Here is a 17,786-nt window from a genome sequence, read left to right on the forward strand (position 1 = left end):
AAAAGGGATTTTTGAATAACAATTTCTCGACCCGTTTCAATGCAGCAAAAGCATCAAGAGCAGTTTGGGGACAAAAGCCAGCCCAAATAACACAAGGAAGTTTGGGGACCAAGCAAATGGGGTAAATTTTAAGTCGTGTCTTACAGGAGGAGAGCGGGGGAGGGGCAGGGAGTTTTCGGGTGGGAATTCCAGCGTTTGGGCCCTGGGCAGTGATGAGCATCGCTGTCAGTGATGGTGTGATTACATTTGGGGTTGACCATGAGATTTTCAGAATAGTGCGTGGAAAATGCAGGACACTCATTCGCCCCTTGGTACAAGTTCGACAACGCTGTCTTGGAAGGATCTAAAATTCCGTGTTCAGCGGTGATTCAGGATATGCATCTCGTATTTCCTGTGAAACATCTCCTTTGGAAAACCCCGAGTTTTTTTTAATCCATTTTTTAGAACAGATGCTTTCGGAGGATTTTAAGTCGTGCATTTCCATCTCCAAGCTCCTTAATTTATTCAGTTGTATTTATTAAAGCAATTGCACATTCCAAAACAATGCGAAACGACAAAACATTAAGCGGCGACGCAACCAAGTGTTAATTTGGGCGAAGGATTTCAGCCTAAACGATGTCCCAGATGCCAAGAGTACAATGCAAGGTTTGCAAAAAGTTTCCAAACATTCCTCTCGATAACAGCGATGAGACTTTTCCGGAAATAAATCGAGTTGGCAGCAAGCAACGCGGTACCAAAGCTACTGTTCAACGCTGATGCAAGGAGCCTGGTGGAAAGAGCATGTTAAAAACAGCTGCACAGATAGACACTGTAAAACATGCACGCAGAGAGACGGCGCGTTAAAACACAGACAGCCAACGAGCACTGGAACAAATAGTCACATACATAAAAACATGCCCAGACCACATGACAAAATATCACCCAAGTACATAGGATACATGAAAACGTGCCTTAACAGAAAGAGCGCATTTAAAGTGCTCACAAACGATGCTCAGTGCCTGCAGAATGACACACAGCTCTGCCTTGGCGTGTGATCGTTTGGACGCGCACACGCGCGCTCACACCGATCCGCGCTGGCGAATACCCTTGGTCGAACCAAGTGCAGAAATCCCCAGCCATGGAGACAGGCAGCGGGAACCAGAGAAGATGAGCGAATCTGGTACCTGTTCAGCTTCGCAGCTCGCCCTCCTCCTATCTCCTCCTCCCGGGAGTTGCGCGGTGCTGGCTCTAGAGAGACCCCTCCCGTACGTGATGCTGATGCTTGTGTGTGTGTGTGTTTAAAAAAAACTCAGCAAAGACCAACAGTACAAGTACGTCCCTTGGAGACGACGGGCAAAGGGAGAGAGAGAGAGACACGTGATGAGTTTGGTGATCAGGTTGAGCTGAGAAGGAGGGAGAGAGAGGGAGGGAGTGTGAGAGGGGGAAGAAGAGGAGAGCTCAGCGCAGGCACCCACTGACTAACCTCCTGTTATCTCTGACATCCAGGAGGAGGAGGTGTGTTTAACACTACAGCCTGTCCACATCCACACCAACGCCATCTTGATTTCTTTCCGGAACAAACTTTTTTAATTTAAAAAGAAGTTTTGTCTCTCTCTCTCTCTTTCTCCCCAGCCATCACCATCTCTGATGTCTCGGCGGAAACAGAACAACCCCAACAAAGTCAATCGTGAGTACCGCCCGACAAACAGCCTGCAATCCTTTATGCATTCGTTGGGAGGGAAGATGCTGATAATTTTTTTGTTTGGGGGGGGTTGCAGGGTGCGGGTTGGGGGATGTTTGCAGGGTTGGGGAAGGTGTTTGGGGGGGGGGGGGAGCTGGTGCGGCCCCAAATTGCGGCAGAGCCCCGTGCCAGCGGCGGCGGAGGTTGTCTGGAGACGTGGGCAGAAGGGCTTGGGGTGGGTGGGGGTAGTGAGGGGGAACGGAGAGGGGAGCGGGCGGGGGCTTACATCCCAAACTGAAAGGTGATGCTCAGCAATAAAATTAAACCACGGCAGAAGTGAAAGCAAAGCGTCCCCACGCCCCAGACAAACTTTCAGAAAAGTTTTCGCAAACTTTTCTCTCTCTCCCTGCTCGAAGGATGCGCCAGCGGTGAGTGGAAAGGGACCCGCCTCGTCCCCCCCCCCCCCCCCACCGTCACGCTCCGGCCTGGGCTCAGGACCCTGCTGGTGCCTCTTCCCGCTGCCCAGTGCCAATCTCACCCTCACAGCTCCCCCCCACGCCCCATCATCCGCTCGCAGGCCGAGGGCCGGCAAACAGCCAGGCTCCCGGATCTCTGGCGCTGCTGCCCGAGGCGTTCACCGCGCCTCGTCTCCGCCGCAGTGTCCATCGGTGCCCAGCTCTCCATCCCCTCTCTTCGTCCATCCATCCCTCATCCCCATCCTTCTCCAACTCTCTCTCCATAACTCCCTCCCTCTCCATCACTCCCTCCCTCCCTCTCCATCACTCCCTCCCTCTCCATCACTCCCTCCCTCTCCATCACTCCCTCCCTCCCTCTCCATCACTCCCTCCCTCCCTCTCCATCACTCCCTCCCTCCCTCTCCATCACTCCCTCCCTCCCTCTCCATCACTCCCTCCCTCCCTCTCCATCACTCCCTCCCTCCCTCTCCATCACTCCCTCCCTCCCTCTCCATCACTCCCTCCCTCCCTCTCCATCACTCCCTCCCTCCCTCTCCATCACTCCCTCCCTCCCTCTCCATCACTCCCTCCCTCCCTCTCCATCACTCCCTCCCTCCCTCCCCATCACTCCCTCCCTCCCTCTCCATCACTCCCTCCATCACTCCCTCCATCACTCCCTCCATCACTCCCTCCATCACTCCCTCCATCACTCCCTCCCTCCCTCCCTCCCTCCCTCCCTCCCTCCCTCCCTCCCTCCCTCCCTCCCTCCCTCCCTCACTCCCTCCCTCACTCTCTCCCTCACTCTCTCCCTCACTCTCTCCCTCACTCTCTCCCTCACTCCCTCCCTCACTCCCTCCCTCTCCTTACCTCTCCCTCCCTCCCTCGCCCTCCCTCCCTCGCCCTCCCTCCCTCGCCCTCCCTCCCTCGCCCTCCCAGCCTCGCCCTCCCTCCCTCGCCCTCCCAGCCTCGCCCTCCCAGCCTCGCCCTCCCAGCCTCGCCCTCCCAGCCTCGCCCTCCCAGCCTCGCCCTCCCAGCCTCGCCCTCCCAGCCTCGCCCTCCCAGCCTCGCCCTCCCAGCCTCGCCCTCCCAGCCTCGCCCTCCCAGCCTCGCCCTCCCAGCCTCGCCCTCCCAGCCTCGCCCTCCCAGCCTCGCCCTCCCAGCCTCGCCCTCCCAGCCTCGCCCTCCCAGCCTCGCCCTCCAGCCTCGCCCTCCCAGCCTCGCCCTCCCAGCCTCGCCCTCCCAGCCTCGCCCTCCCAGCCTCGCCCTCCCAGCCTCGCCCTCCCAGCCTCGCCCTCCCAGCCTCGCCCTCCCAGCCTCGCCCTCCCAGCCTCGCCCTCCCAGCCTCGCCCTCCCAGCCTCGCCCTCCCAGCCTCGCCCTCCCAGCCTCGCCCTCCCAGCCTCGCCCTCCAAGCCTCGCCCTCCCAGCCTCGCCCTCCCAGCCTCGCCCTCCCAGCCTCGCCCTCCCAGCCTCGCCCTCCCAGCCTCGCCCTCCCAGCCTCGCCCTCCCAGCCTCGCCCTCCCAGCCTCGCCCTCCCAGCCTCGCCCTCCCAGCCTCGCCCTCCCAGCCTCGCCCTCCCAGCCTCGCCCTCCCAGCCTCGCCCTCCCAGCCTCGCCCTCCCAGCCTCGCCCTCCCAGCCTCGCCCTCCCAGCCTCGCCCTCCCAGCCTCGCCCTCCCAGCCTCGCCCTCCCAGCCTCGCCATCCCTCATTCCATTCCTCTCATTCCATAACTCATTCCATCCCACTCCAACACTCCCCCCATCCCTCTCCTACATTCGCCAACCCTCTCCATCCCATCCTCTCCATCACCCCCACCCACACTCTCCATCACCCTTCCAATATTCCCTTCACCCCTTTCCAATTCACCCTCCATCCCTCTCCAATCCTCCCTCCATCCCTCTCCAATCCTCCCTCCATCCCTCTCCAATCCTCCCTCCATCCCTCTCCAATCCTCCCTCCATCCCTCTCCAATCCTCCCTCCATCCCTCTCCAATCCTCCCTCCATCCCTCTCCAATCCTCCCTCCATCCCTCTCCAATCCTCCCTCCATCCCTCTCCAATCCTCCCTCCATCCCTCTCCAATCCTCCCTCCATCTCTCTACAACATTCCCTCCATTCATCCATCATTCCTGTCATCTCTATATCAATCCCTCCATCCATCTCCATCCCTCTCCATCACACTCTTCAACATTCCCTCCCACTCCATCCATCCTTGTCCAACACTCCCTCCCTCTCCATCACCACCTCTCTCCCTCTCAATCAATCACACCTTCCATTTCTCCATCACCCCCTCCATCTTTCTCCATCACCCCCTCCATCTTTCTCCATCACCCCCTCCATCTTTCTCCATCACCCCCTCCATCTTTCTCCATCACCCCCTCCATCTTTCTCCATCACCCCCGCCATCTTTCTCCATCACCCCCGCCATCTTTCTCCATCACCCCCGCCATCTTTCTCCATCACCCCCGCCATCTTTCTCCATCACCCCCGCCATCTTTCTCCATCACCCCCGCCATCTTTCTCCATCACCCCCGCCATCTTTCTCCATCACCCCCGCCATCTTTCTCCATCACCCCCGCCATCTTTCTCCATCACCCCCGCCATCTTTCTCCATCACCCCCGCCATCTTTCTCCATCACCCCCGCCATCTTTCTCCATCACCCCCGCCATCTTTCTCCATCACCCCCGCCATCTTTCTCCATCACCCCCGCCATCTTTCTCCATCACCCCCGCCATCTTTCTCCATCACCCCCGCCATCTTTCTCCATCACCCCCGCCATCTTTCTCCATCACCCCCGCCATCTTTCTCCATCACCCCCGCCATCTTTCTCCATCACCCCCGCCATCTTTCTCCATCACCCCCGCCATCTTTCTCCATCACCCCCGCCATCTTTCTCCATCACCCCCGCCATCTTTCTCCATCACCCCCGCCATCTTTCTCCATCACCCCCGCCATCTTTCTCCATCACCCCCGCCATCTTTCTCCATCACCCCCGCCATCTTTCTCCATCACCCCGCCATCTTTCTCCATCACCCCCGCCATCTTTCTCCATCACCCCCGCCATCTTTCTCCATCACCCCCGCCATCTTTCTCCATCACCCCCGCCATCTTTCTCCATCACCCCCGCCATCTTTCTCCATCACCCCCGCCATCTTTCTCCATCACCCCCGCCATCTTTCTCCATCACCCCCGCCATCTTTCTCCATCACCCCCGCCATCTTTCTCCATCACCCCCGCCATCTTTCTCCATCACCCCCGCCATCTTTCTCCATCACCCCCGCCATCTTTCTCCATCACCCCCGCCATCTTTCTCCATCACCCCCGCCATCTTTCTCCATCACCCCCGCCATCTTTCTCCATCACCCCCGCCATCTTTCTCCATCACCCCCGCCATCTTTCTCCATCACCCCCGCCATCCCTCTCCATCACCCCCTCCATCTCTCCCTCCATCCTTATGCATCATTCCCTCCATTCCTCTCCAATACACCCTCCATCCCTATGCATCTCTCCCTCCACTCCTCCCCATCACTCCCTCCACTCCTCCCCATCACTCCCTCCACTCCTCCCCATCACTCCCTCCATCCCATCTATCACTCCCTCCACCCCTCCAACACTCCCTCCACCCCCTCCAACACTCCCTCCGCCCCCTCCAACACTTCCTCCGCCCCTTCCAACACTCCCTCCGCCCCCTCCAGCACTCCCTCCACCCCCTCCAGCACTCCCTCCACCCCCTCCAGCACTCCCTCCACCCCCTCCAGCACTCCCTCCACCCCCTCCAGCACTCCCTCCACCCCCTCCAGCACTCCCTCCACCCCCTCCAGCACTCCCTCCACCCCCTCCAGCACTCCCTCCACCCCCTCCAGCACTCCCTCCACCCCCTCCAGCACTCCCTCCACCCCCTCCAGCACTCCCTCCACCCCCTCCAGCACTCCCTCCACCCCCTCCAGCACTCCCTCCACCCCCTCCAGCACTCCCTCCACCCCCTCCAGCACTCCCTCCACCCCCTCCAGCACTCCCTCCACCCCCTCCAGCACTCCCTCCACCCCCTCCAGCACTCCCTCCACCCCCTCCAGCACTCCCTCCACCCCCTCCAGCACTCCCTCCACCCCCTCCAGCACTCCCTCCACCCCCTCCAGCACTCCCTCCACCCCCTCCAGCACTCCCTCCACCCCCTCCAGCACTCCCTCCACCCCCTCCAGCACTCCCTCCACCCCCTCCAGCACTCCCTCCACCCCCTCCAGCACTCCCTCCACCCCCTCCAGCACTCCCTCCACCCCCTCCAGCACTCCCTCCACCCCCTCCAGCACTCCCTCCACCCCCTCCAGCACTCCCTCCACCCCCTCCAGCACTCCCTCCACCCCCTCCAGCACTCCCTCCACCCCCTCCAGCACTCCCTCCACCCCCTCCAGCACTCCCTCCACCCCCTCCAGCACTCCCTCCACCCCCTCCAGCACTCCCTCCACCCCCTCCAGCACTCCCTCCACCCCCTCCAGCACTCCCTCCACCCCCTCCAGCACTCCCTCCACCCCCTCCAGCACTCCCTCCACCCCCTCCAGCACTCCCTCCACCCCCTCCAGCACTCCCTCCACCCCCTCCAGCACTCCCTCCACCCCCTCCAGCACTCCCTCCACCCCCTCCAGCACTCCCTCCACCCCCTCCAGCACTCCCTCCACCCCCTCCAGCACTCCCTCCACCCCCTCCAGCACTCCCTCCACCCCCTCCAGCACTCCCTCCACCCCCTCCAGCACTCCCTCCACCCCCTCCAGCACTCCCTCCACCCCCTCCAGCACTCCCTCCACCCCCTCCAGCACTCCCTCCACCCCCTCCAGCACTCCCTCCACCCCCTCCAGCACTCCCTCCACCCCCTCCAGCACTCCCTCCACCCCCTCCAGCACTCCCTCCACCCCCTCCAGCACTCCCTCCACCCCCTCCAGCACTCCCTCCACCCCCTCCAGCACTCCCTCCACCCCCTCCAGCACTCCCTCCACCCCCTCCAGCACTCCCTCCATCCCCTCCAGCACTCCCTCCACCCCCTCCAGCACTCCCTCCACCCCCTCCAGCACTCCCTCCACCCCCTCCAGCACTCCCTCCACCCCCTCCAGCACTCCCTCCACCCCCTCCAGCACTCCCTCCACCCCCTCCAGCACTCCCTCCACCCCCTCCAGCACTCCCTCCACCCCCTCCAGCACTCCCTCCACCCCCTCCAGCACTCCCTCCACCCCCTCCAGCACTCCCTCCACCCCCTCCAGCACTCCCTCCACCCCCTCCAGCACTCCCTCCACCCCCTCCAGCACTCCCTCCACCCCCTCCAGCACTCCCTCCACCCCCTCCAGCACTCCCTCCACCCCCTCCAGCACTCCCTCCACCCCCTCCAGCACTCCCTCCACCCCCTCCAGCACTCCCTCCACCCCCTCCAGCACTCCCTCCACCCCCTCCAGCACTCCCTCCACCCCCTCCAGCACTCCCTCCACCCCCTCCAGCACTCCCTCCACCCCCTCCAGCACTCCCTCCACCCCCTCCAGCACTCCCTCATCCCTCTCCAAATATCTCTCCTTCCTTCTTCATCACACCCTCCCCTCCAACAATCCCTCCACCCCCCTCCAATAATCTCACCAACCTTCTCCTTTCCTTCCTCTCCATCCATCATTCCCTCCATCCCTCTCCAAAATTTCCTCCATCCTTCTCCAACACTCTCTATCCCCTCAATCACTCACTCCATCCCTCTTCATCACTCCCTCCATCCCTCTCCAACATTTCATCCATCCCTCTCCAACATTTCATCCATCCCTCTCCAACATTTCATCCATCCCTCTCCAACATTTCATCCAACCCTCTCCAACATTTCATCCATCCCTCTCCAACATTTCATCCATCCCTCTCCAACATTTCATCCATCCCTCTCCAACATTTCATCCATCCCTCTCCAACATTTCATCCATCCCTCTCCAACATTTCATCCTTCCCTCTCCAACATTTCATCCATCCCTCTCCAACATTTCATCCATCCCTCTCCAACATTTCATCCTTCCCTCTCCAACATTTCATCCTTCCCTCTCCAACATTTCATCCTTCCCTCTCCAACATTTCATCCATCACTCCCTCCATCCCACTCCAACACTCCCTCCATCCTTCTCCAACACTCTCTATCCCCTCAATCACTCCCTCCAATCCCCTCAATCACTCCCTCCATCCCTCTTCATCACTCCCTCCATCCCTCTTCATCACTCCCTCCATCCCTCTTCATCACTCCCTCCATCCCTCTTCATCACTCCCTCCATCCCTCTTCATCACTCCCTCCATCCCTCTTCATCACTCCCTCCATCCCTCTTCATCACTCCCTCCATCCCTCTTCATCACTCCCTCCATCCCTCTTCATCACTCCCTCCATCCCTCTTCATCACTCCCTCCATCCCTCTTCATCACTCCCTCCATCCCTCTTCATCACTCCCTCCATCCCTCTTCATCACTCCCTCCATCCCTCTTCATCACTCCCTCCATCCCTCTTCATCACTCCCTCCATCCCTCTTCATCACTCCCTCCATCCCTCTTCATCACTCCCTCCATCCCTCTTCATCACTCCCTCCATCCCTCTTCATCACTCCCTCCATCCCTCTCCATCACTCCCTCCATCCCTCTCCATCACTCCCTCCATCCCTCTCCATCACTCCCTCCATCCCTCTCCATCACTCCCTCCATCCCTCTCCATCACTCCCTCCATCCCTCTCCATCACTCCCTCCATCCCTCTCCAACACTCCCTCCATCCCTCTCCAACATTTCATCCATCCCTCTCCAATATTCCATCCATCACTCCCTCCATCCCACTCCAACACTCCCTCCATCCCTCTCCAACACTCCCTCCATCCCTCTCCAACACTCCCTCCATCCCTCTCCAACACTCCCTCCATCCCTCTCCAACACTCCCTCCATCCCTCTCCAACACTCCCTCCATCCCGCTCCAACACTCCCTCCATCCCGCTCCAACACTCCCTCCATCCCGCTCCAACACTCCCTCCATCCCGCTCCAACACTCCCTCCATCCCGCTCCAACACTCCCTCCATCCCGCTCCAACACTCCCTCCATCCCGCTCCAACACTCCCTCCATCCCGCTCCAACACTCCCTCCATCCCGCTCCAACCCTCCCTCCATCCCGCTCCAACCCTCCCTCCATCCCGCTCCAACCCTCCCTCCATCCCGCTCCAACCCTCCCTCCATCCCGCTCCAACCCTCCCTCCATCCCGCTCCAACCCTCCCTCCATCCCGCTCCAACCCTCCCTCCATCCCGCTCCAACCCTCCCTCCATCCCGCTCCAACCCTCCCTCCATCCCGCTCCAACCCTCCCTCCATCCCGCTCCAATCCTCCCTCCATCCCTCTCCAATCCTCCCTCCATCTCTCTACAACATTCCCTCCATTCATCCATCACCTGTCATCTCTCTATCAATCCCTCCATCGATCTCCATCCCTCTCCATCACACTCTTCAACATTCCCTCCCACTCCATCCATCCTTGTCCAACACTCCCTCCCTCTCCATCACCACCTCTCTCCCTCTCAATCAATCACACCTTCCATTTCTCCATCACCCCCTCCATCTTTCTCCATCACCCCCTCCATCTTTCTCCATCACCCCCTCCATCTTTCTCCATCACCCCCTCCATCTTTCTCCATCACCCCCTCCATCTTTCTCCATCACCCCCTCCATCTTTCTCCATCACCCCCTCCATCTTTCTCCATCACCCCCTCCATCTTTCTCCATCACCCCCTCCATCTTTCTCCATCACCCCCTCCATCTTTCTCCATCACCCCCTCCATCCCGCTCCATCACCCCCTCCATCCCGCACCAACACTCCCTCCATCCCGCTCCAACACTCCCTCCATCCCGCTCCAACACTCCCTCCATCCCGCTCCAACACTCCCTCCATCCCGCTCCAACACTCCCTCCATCCCGCTCCAACACTCCCTCCATCCCGCTCCAACACTCCCTCCATCCCGCTCCAACACTCCCTCCATCCCGCTCCAACACTCCCTCCATCCCGCTCCAACACTCCCTCCATCCCGCTCCAACACTCCCTCCATCCCGCTCCAACACTCCCTCCATCCCGCTCCAACACTCCCTCCATCCCGCTCCAACACTCCCTCCATCCCGCTCCAACACTCCCTCCATCCCGCTCCAACCCTCCCTCCATCCCGCTCCAACACTCCCTCCATCCCGCTCCAATCCTCCCTCCATCCCTCTCCAATCCTCCCTCCATCCCTCTCCAATCCTCCCTCCATCTCTCTACAACATTCCCTCCATTCATCCATCATTCCTGTCATCTCTCTATCAATCCCTCCATCCATCTCCATCCCTCTCCATCACACTCTTCAACATTCCCTCCCACTCCATCCATCCTTGTCCAACACTCCCTCCCTCTCCATCACCACCTCTCTCCCTCTCAATCAATCACACCTTCCATTTCTCCATCACCCCCTCCATCTTTCTCCATCACCCCCTCCATCTTTCTCCATCACCCCCTCCATCTTTCTCCATCACCCCCTCCATCTTTCTCCATCACCCCCTCCATCTTTCTCCATCACCCCCGCCATCTTTCTCCATCACCCCCGCCATCTTTCTCCATCACCCCCGCCATCTTTCTCCATCACCCCCGCCATCTTTCTCCATCACCCCCGCCATCTTTCTCCATCACCCCCGCCATCTTTCTCCATCACCCCCGCCATCTTTCTCCATCACCCCCGCCATCTTTCTCCATCACCCCCGCCATCTTTCTCCATCACCCCCGCCATCTTTCTCCATCACCCCCGCCATCTTTCTCCATCACCCCCGCCATCTTTCTCCATCACCCCCGCCATCTTTCTCCATCACCCCCGCCATCTTTCTCCATCACCCCCGCCATCTTTCTCCATCACCCCCGCCATCTTTCTCCATCACCCCCGCCATCTTTCTCCATCACCCCCGCCATCTTTCTCCATCACCCACGCCATCTTTCTCCATCACCCCCGCCATCTTTCTCCATCACCCCCGCCATCTTTCTCCATCACCCCCGCCATCTTTCTCCATCACCCCCGCCATCTTTCTCCATCACCCCCGCCATCTTTCTCCATCACCCCCGCCATCTTTCTCCATCACCCCCGCCATCTTTCTCCATCACCCCCGCCATCTTTCTCCATCACCCCCGCCATCTTTCTCCATCACCCCCGCCATCTTTCTCCATCACCCCCGCCATCTTTCTCCATCACCCCCGCCATCTTTCTCCATCACCCCCGCCATCTTTCTCCATCACCCCCGCCATCTTTCTCCATCACCCCCGCCATCTTTCTCCATCACCCCCGCCATCTTTCTCCATCACCCCCGCCATCTTTCTCCATCACCCCCGCCATCTTTCTCCATCACCCCCGCCATCTTTCTCCATCACCCCCGCCATCTTTCTCCATCACCCCCGCCATCTTTCTCCATCACCCCCGCCATCTTTCTCCATCACCCCCGCCATCTTTCTCCATCACCCCCGCCATCTTTCTCCATCACCCCCGCCATCTTTCTCCATCACCCCCGCCATCTTTCTCCATCACCCCCGCCATCTTTCTCCATCACCCCCGCCATCTTTCTCCATCACCCCCGCCATCTTTCTCCATCACCCCCCGCCATCTTTCTCCATCACCCCCGCCATCTTTCTCCATCACCCCCGCCATCTTTCTCCATCACCCCCGCCATCTTTCTCCATCACCCCCGCCATCTTTCTCCATCACCCCCGCCATCTTTCTCCATCACCCCCGCCATCCCTCTCCATCACCCCCTCCATCTCTCCCTCCATCCTTATGCATCATTCCCTCCATTCCTCTCCAATACACCCTCCATCCCTATGCATCTCTCCCTCCACTCCTCCCCATCACTCCCTCAACTCCTCCCCATCACTCCCTCCATCCCATCTATCACTCCCTCCACCCCTCCAACACTCCCTCCGCCCCCTCCAGCACTCCCTCCGCCCCTCCAGCACTCCCTCCGCCCCCTCCAGCACTTCCTCCGCCCCCTCCAGCACTCCCTCCGCCCCCTCCAGCACTCCCTCCGCCCCCTCCAGCACTCCCTCCGCCCCCTCCAGCACTCCCTCCGCCCCCTCCAGCACTCCCTCCGCCCCCTCCAGCACTCCCTCCGCCCCCTCCAGCACTCCCTCCGCCCCCTCCAGCACTCCCTCCGCCCCCTCCAGCACTCCCTCCGCCCCCTCCAGCACTCCCTCCGCCCCCTCCAGCACTCCCTCCGCCCCCTCCAGCACTCCCTCCGCCCCCTCCAGCACTCCCTCCGCCCCCTCCAGCACTCCCTCCGCCCCCTCCAGCACTCCCTCCGCCCCCTCCAGCACTCCCTCCGCCCCCTCCAGCACTCCCTCCGCCCCCTCCAGCACTCCCTCCGCCCCCTCCAGCACTCCCTCCGCCCCCTCCAGCACTCCCTCCGCCCCCTCCAGCACTCCCTCCGCCCCCTCCAGCACTCCCTCCGCCCCCTCCAGCACTCCCTCCGCCCCCTCCAGCACTCCCTCCGCCCCCTCCAGCACTCCCTCCGCCCCCTCCAGCACTCCCTCCGCCCCCTCCAGCACTCCCTCCGCCCCCTCCAGCACTCCCTCCGCCCCCTCCAGCACTCCCTCCGCCCCCTCCAGCACTCCCTCCGCCCCCTCCAGCACTCCCTCCGCCCCCTCCAGCACTCCCTCCGCCCCCTCCAGCACTCCCTCCGCCCCCTCCAGCACTCCCTCCGCCCCCTCCAGCACTCCCTCCGCCCCCTCCAGCACTCCCTCCGCCCCCTCCAGCACTCCCTCCGCCCCCTCCAGCACTCCCTCCGCCCCCTCCAGCACTCCCTCCGCCCCCTCCAGCACTCCCTCCGCCCCCTCCAGCACTCCCTCCGCCCCCTCCAGCACTCCCTCCGCCCCCTCCAGCACTCCCTCCGCCCCCTCCAGCACTCCCTCCACCCCCTCCAGCACTCCCTCCACCCCCTCCAGCACTCCCTCCACCCCCTCCAGCACTCCCTCCACCCCCTCCAGCACTCCCTCCACCCCCTCCAGCACTCCCTCCACCCCCTCCAGCACTCCCTCCACCCCCTCCAGCACTCCCTCCACCCCCTCCAGCACTCCCTCCACCCCCTCCAGCACTCCCTCCACCCCCTCCAGCACTCCCTCCACCCCCTCCAGCACTCCCTCCACCCCCTCCAGCACTCCCTCCACCCCCTCCAGCACTCCCTCCACCCCCTCCAGCACTCCCTCCACCCCCTCCAGCACTCCCTCCACCCCCTCCAGCACTCCCTCCACCCCCTCCAGCACTCCCTCCACCCCCTCCAGCACTCCCTCCACCCCCTCCAGCACTCCCTCCACCCCCTCCAGCACTCCCTCCACCCCCTCCAGCACTCCCTCCACCCCCTCCAGCACTCCCTCCACCCCCTCCAGCACTCCCTCCACCCCCTCCAGCACTCCCTCCACCCCCTCCAGCACTCCCTCCACCCCCTCCAGCACTCCCTCCACCCCCTCCAGCACTCCCTCCACCCCCTCCAGCACTCCCTCCACCCCCTCCAGCACTCCCTCCATCCCGCTCCAGCACTCCCTCCATCCCGCTCCAGCACTCCCTCCATCCCGCTCCAGCACTCCCACCATCCCGCTCCAGCACTCCCTCCATCCCGCTCCAGCACTCCCTCCATCCCGCTCCAGCACTCCCTCCATCCCGCTCCAGCACTCCCTCCATCCCGCTCCAGCACTCCCTCCATCCCGCTCCAGCACTCCCTCCATCCCGCTCCAGCACTCCCTCCATCCCGCTCCAGCACTCCCTCCATCCCCCTCCAGCACTCCCTCCATCCCTCTCCAGCACTCCCTCCATCCCCCTCCAGCACTCCCTCCATCCCCCTCCAGCACTCCCTCCATCCCCCTCCAGCACTCCCTCCATCCCCCTCCAGCACTCCCTCCATCCCCCTCCAGCACTCCCTCCATCCCCCTCCAGCACTCCCTCCATCCCCCTCCAGCACTCCCTCCATCCCCCTCCAGCACTCGCTCCATCCCCCTCCAGCACTCGCTCCATCCCGCTCCAGCACTCCCTCCATCCCGCTCCAGCACTCCCTCCATCCCGCTCCAGCACTCCCTCCATCCCGCTCCAGCACTCCCTCCATCCCGCTCCAGCACTCCCTCCATCCCGCTCCAGCACTCCCTCCATCCCCCTCCAGCACTCCCTCCATCCCCCTCCAGCACTCCCTCCATCCCCCTCCAGCACTCCCTCCATCCCCCTCCAGCACTCCCTCCATCCCCCTCCAGCACTCGCTCCATCCCCCTCCAGCACTCGCTCCATCCCCCTCCAGCACTCGCTCCATCCCCCTCCAGCACTCGCTCCATCCCCCTCCAGCACTCGCTCCATCCCCCTCCAGCACTCCCTCCATCCCGCTCCAGCACTCCCTCCATCCCGCTCCAGCACTCCCTCCATCCCGCTCCAGCACTCCCTCCATCCCGCTCCAGCACTCCCTCCATCCCGCTCCAGCACTCCCTCCATCCCGCTCCAGCACTCCCTCCATCCCGCTCCAGCACTCCCTCCATCCCGCTCCAGCACTCCCTCCATCCCGCTCCAGCACTCCCTCCATCCCCCTCCAGCACTCCCTCCATCCCCCTCCAGCACTCCCTCCATCCCCCTCCAGCACTCCCTCCATCCCCCTCCAGCACTCCCTCCATCCCCCTCCAGCACTCCCTCCATCCCCCTCCAGCACTCCCTCCATCCCCCTCCAGCACTCCCTCCATCCCCCTCCAGCACTCCCTCCATCCCCCTCCAGCACTCGCTCCATCCCCCTCCAGCACTCGCTCCATCCCGCTCCAGCACTCCCTCCATCCCGCTCCAGCACTCCCTCCATCCCGCTCCAGCACTCCCTCCATCCCGCTCCAGCACTCCCTCCATCCCGCTCCAGCACTCCCTCCATCCCGCTCCATCCCGCCCTCCATCCCGCCCTCCATCCCGCCCTCCATCCCGCCCTCCATCCCGCCCTCCATCCCGCCCTCCATCCCGCCCTCCATCCCGCCCTCCATCCCGCCCTCCATCCCGCCCTCCATCCCGCCCTCCATCCCGCCCTCCATCCCGCCCTCCATCCCGCCCTCCATCCCGCCCTCCATCCCGCCCTCCATCCCGCCCTCCATCCCGCCCTCCATCCCGCCCTCCATCCCGCCCTCCATCCCGCCCTCCATCCCGCCCTCCATCCCGCCCTCCATCCCGCCCTCCATCCCGCCCTCCATCCCGCCCTCCATCCCGCCCTCCATCCCGCCCTCCATCCCGCCCTCCATCCCGCCCTCCATCCCGCCCTCCATCCCGCCCTCCATCCCGCCCTCCATCCCGCCCTCCATCCCGCCCTCCATCCCGCCCTCCATCCCGCCCTCCATCCCGCCCTCCATCCCGCCCTCCATCCCGCCCTCCATCCCGCCCTCCATCCCGCCCTCCATCCCGCCCTCCATCCCGCCCTCCATCCCGCCCTCCATCCCGCCCTCCATCCCGCCCTCCATCCCGCCCTCCATCCCGCCCTCCATCCCGCCCTCCATCCCGCCCTCCATCCCGCCCTCCATCCCGCCCTCCATCCCGCCCTCCATCCCGCCCTCCATCCCGCCCTCCATCCCGCCCTCCATCCCGCCCTCCATCCCGCCCTCCATCCCGCCCTCCATCCCGCCCTCCATCCCGCCCTCCATCCCGCCCTCCATCCCGCCCTCCATCCCGCCCTCCATCCCGCCCTCCATCCCGCCCTCCATCCCGCCCTCCATCCCGCCCTCCATCCCGCCCTCCATCCCGCCCTCCATCCCGCCCTCCATCCCGCCCTCCATCCCGCCCTCCATCCCGCCCTCCATCCCGCCCTCCATCCCGCCCTCCATCCCGCCCTCCATCCCGCCCTCCATCCCGCCCTCCATCCCGCCCTCCATCCCGCCCTCCATCCCGCCCTCCATCCCGCCCTCCATCCCGCCCTCCATCCCGCCCTCCATCCCGCCCTCCATCCCGCCCTCCATCCCGCCCTCCATCCCGCCCTCCATCCCGCCCTCCATCCCGCCCTCCATCCCGCCCTCCATCCCGCCCTCCATCCCGCCCTCCATCCGCCCTCCATCCCGCCCTCCATCCCGCCCTCCATCCCTCTCCAAATATCTCTCCTTCCTTCTACATCACTCTCTCCATGCAACATTATCTCCATCCCCCTCCAATGATCTCTCCATCCTTCTTTCCTTCCTCTTCATCGCTCTCCATCCATCATTCCCTCCATCCCTCTCCGTCATTCCCTCCATCCCTCTCCGTCATTCCCTCCATCCCTCTCCGTCATTCCCTCCATCCTCTCCGTCATTCCCTCCATCCCTCTCCGTCATTCCCTCCATCCCTCTCCGTCATTCCCTCCATCCCTCTCCGTCATTCCCTCCATCCCTCTCCGTCATTCCCTCCATCCCTCTCCGTCATTCCCTCCATCCCTCTCCGTCATTCCCTCCATCCCTCTCCGTCATTCCCTCCATCCCTCTCCGTCATTCCCTCCATCCCTCTCCGTCATTCCCTCCATCCCCCTCCGTCATTCCCTCCATCCCCCTCCGTCATTCCCTCCATCCCCCTCCGTCATTCCCTCCATCCCCCTCGTCATTCCCTCCATCCCCCTCCGTCATTCCCTCCATCCCCCTCCGTCATTCCCTCCATCCCCCTCCGTCATTCCCTCCATCCCCCTCCGTCATTCCCTCCATCCCCTCCGTCATTCCCTCCATCCCCCTCCGTCATTCCCTCCATCCCCCTCCGTCATTCCCTCCATCCCCCTCCGTCATTCCCTCCATCCCCCTCCGTCATTCCCTCCATCCCCCTCCGTCATTCCCTCCATCCCCCTCCGTCATTCCCTCCATCCCCCTCCGTAATTTCATCCAACTCCCTCCATCACTCACTAACCCTCCCTCCATCCCGCCCTCCATCCCTCTCCATCCCGCCTCCATCCTCTCCATCCCGCCCTCCATCCCTCTCCATCCCGCCCTCCATCCCTCTCCATCCCGCCCTCCATCCCTCTCCATCCCGCCCTCCATCCCTCTCCATCCCGCCCTCCATCCCTCTCCATCCCGCCCTCCATCCCTCTCCATCCCGCCCTCCATCCCTCTCCATCCCGCCCTCCATCCCTCTCCATCCCGCCCTCCATCCCTCTCCATCCCGCCCTCCATCCCTCTCCATCCCGCCCTCCATCCCTCTCCATCCCGCCCTCCATCCCTCTCCATCCCGCCCTCCATCCCTCTCCATCCCGCCCTCCATCCCTCTCCATCCCGCCCTCCATCCCTCTCCATCCCGCCCTCCATCCCTCTCCATCCCGCCCTCCATCCCTCTCCATCCCTCTCCATCCCGCCCTCCATCCCTCTCCATCCCGCCCTCCATACCTCTCCATCCCGCCCTCCATACCTCTCCATCCCGCCCTCCATCCCTCTCCATCCCGCCCTCCATCCCTCTCCATCCCGCCCTCCATCCCTCTCCATCCCACGTTCTTCCCTCTCCAAATATCTCTCCTTCCTTCTCCATCACTCCCTCCCCTGCAACATTACCTCCATCCCCCTCCAATGATCTCTCATCCTTCTTTCCTTCCTCTTCATCTCTCTCCATCCATCATTCCCTCCATCCCTCTCCGTCATTCCCTCCATCCCTCTCCGTCATTCCCTCCATCCCTCTCCGTCATTCCCTCCATGCTCTCCGTCA

At 63.0% G+C, this 17,786-nt stretch overlaps 3 protein-coding genes across 7 annotated transcripts in view; all 3 read left to right on the plus strand.

The window, feature by feature from the left end:
* Positions 1-1,070: 1,070 nt before the first annotated feature.
* The window catches only part of rreb1a (ras responsive element binding protein 1a), a 237,238-nt gene continuing 220,522 nt past the window's right edge, over positions 1,071-17,786 (plus strand). For 3 of the 5 annotated variants that reach the window (XM_069913520.1, XM_069913518.1, XM_069913524.1), the window contains exons 1-2: positions 1,360-1,494; positions 1,612-1,666. Coding sequence is in view for 3 of the 5 variants with exons in the window: in XM_069913518.1 (XP_069769619.1) it covers positions 1,627-1,666 (40 nt within the window). In the remaining 2 variants the exon portion in view is untranslated. Of the gene's footprint in view, positions 1,160-1,359; positions 1,495-1,611; positions 1,667-17,786 lie in introns of those variants that run through there. The other 2 variants (XM_069913519.1, XM_069913521.1) reach the window with 2 other exon arrangements.
* Positions 15,043-15,414, plus strand: LOC138752961 (uncharacterized; the record flags this gene model as incomplete). Its single annotated transcript, XM_069915564.1, has 1 exon — positions 15,043-15,414. A coding segment is annotated over one exon (372 nt), but the record flags the coding sequence as incomplete, so codon positions are not given.
* On the plus strand, positions 15,843-16,226 carry LOC138754181 (uncharacterized; the record flags this gene model as incomplete). The annotated part of the gene is made up of 1 exon (XM_069918072.1): positions 15,843-16,226. A coding segment is annotated over one exon (384 nt), but the record flags the coding sequence as incomplete, so codon positions are not given.

This window comes from Narcine bancroftii, chromosome 1 (assembly GCF_036971445.1).
Source record: "Narcine bancroftii isolate sNarBan1 chromosome 1, sNarBan1.hap1, whole genome shotgun sequence".
NCBI lineage: Eukaryota > Metazoa > Chordata > Chondrichthyes > Torpediniformes > Narcinidae > Narcine > Narcine bancroftii.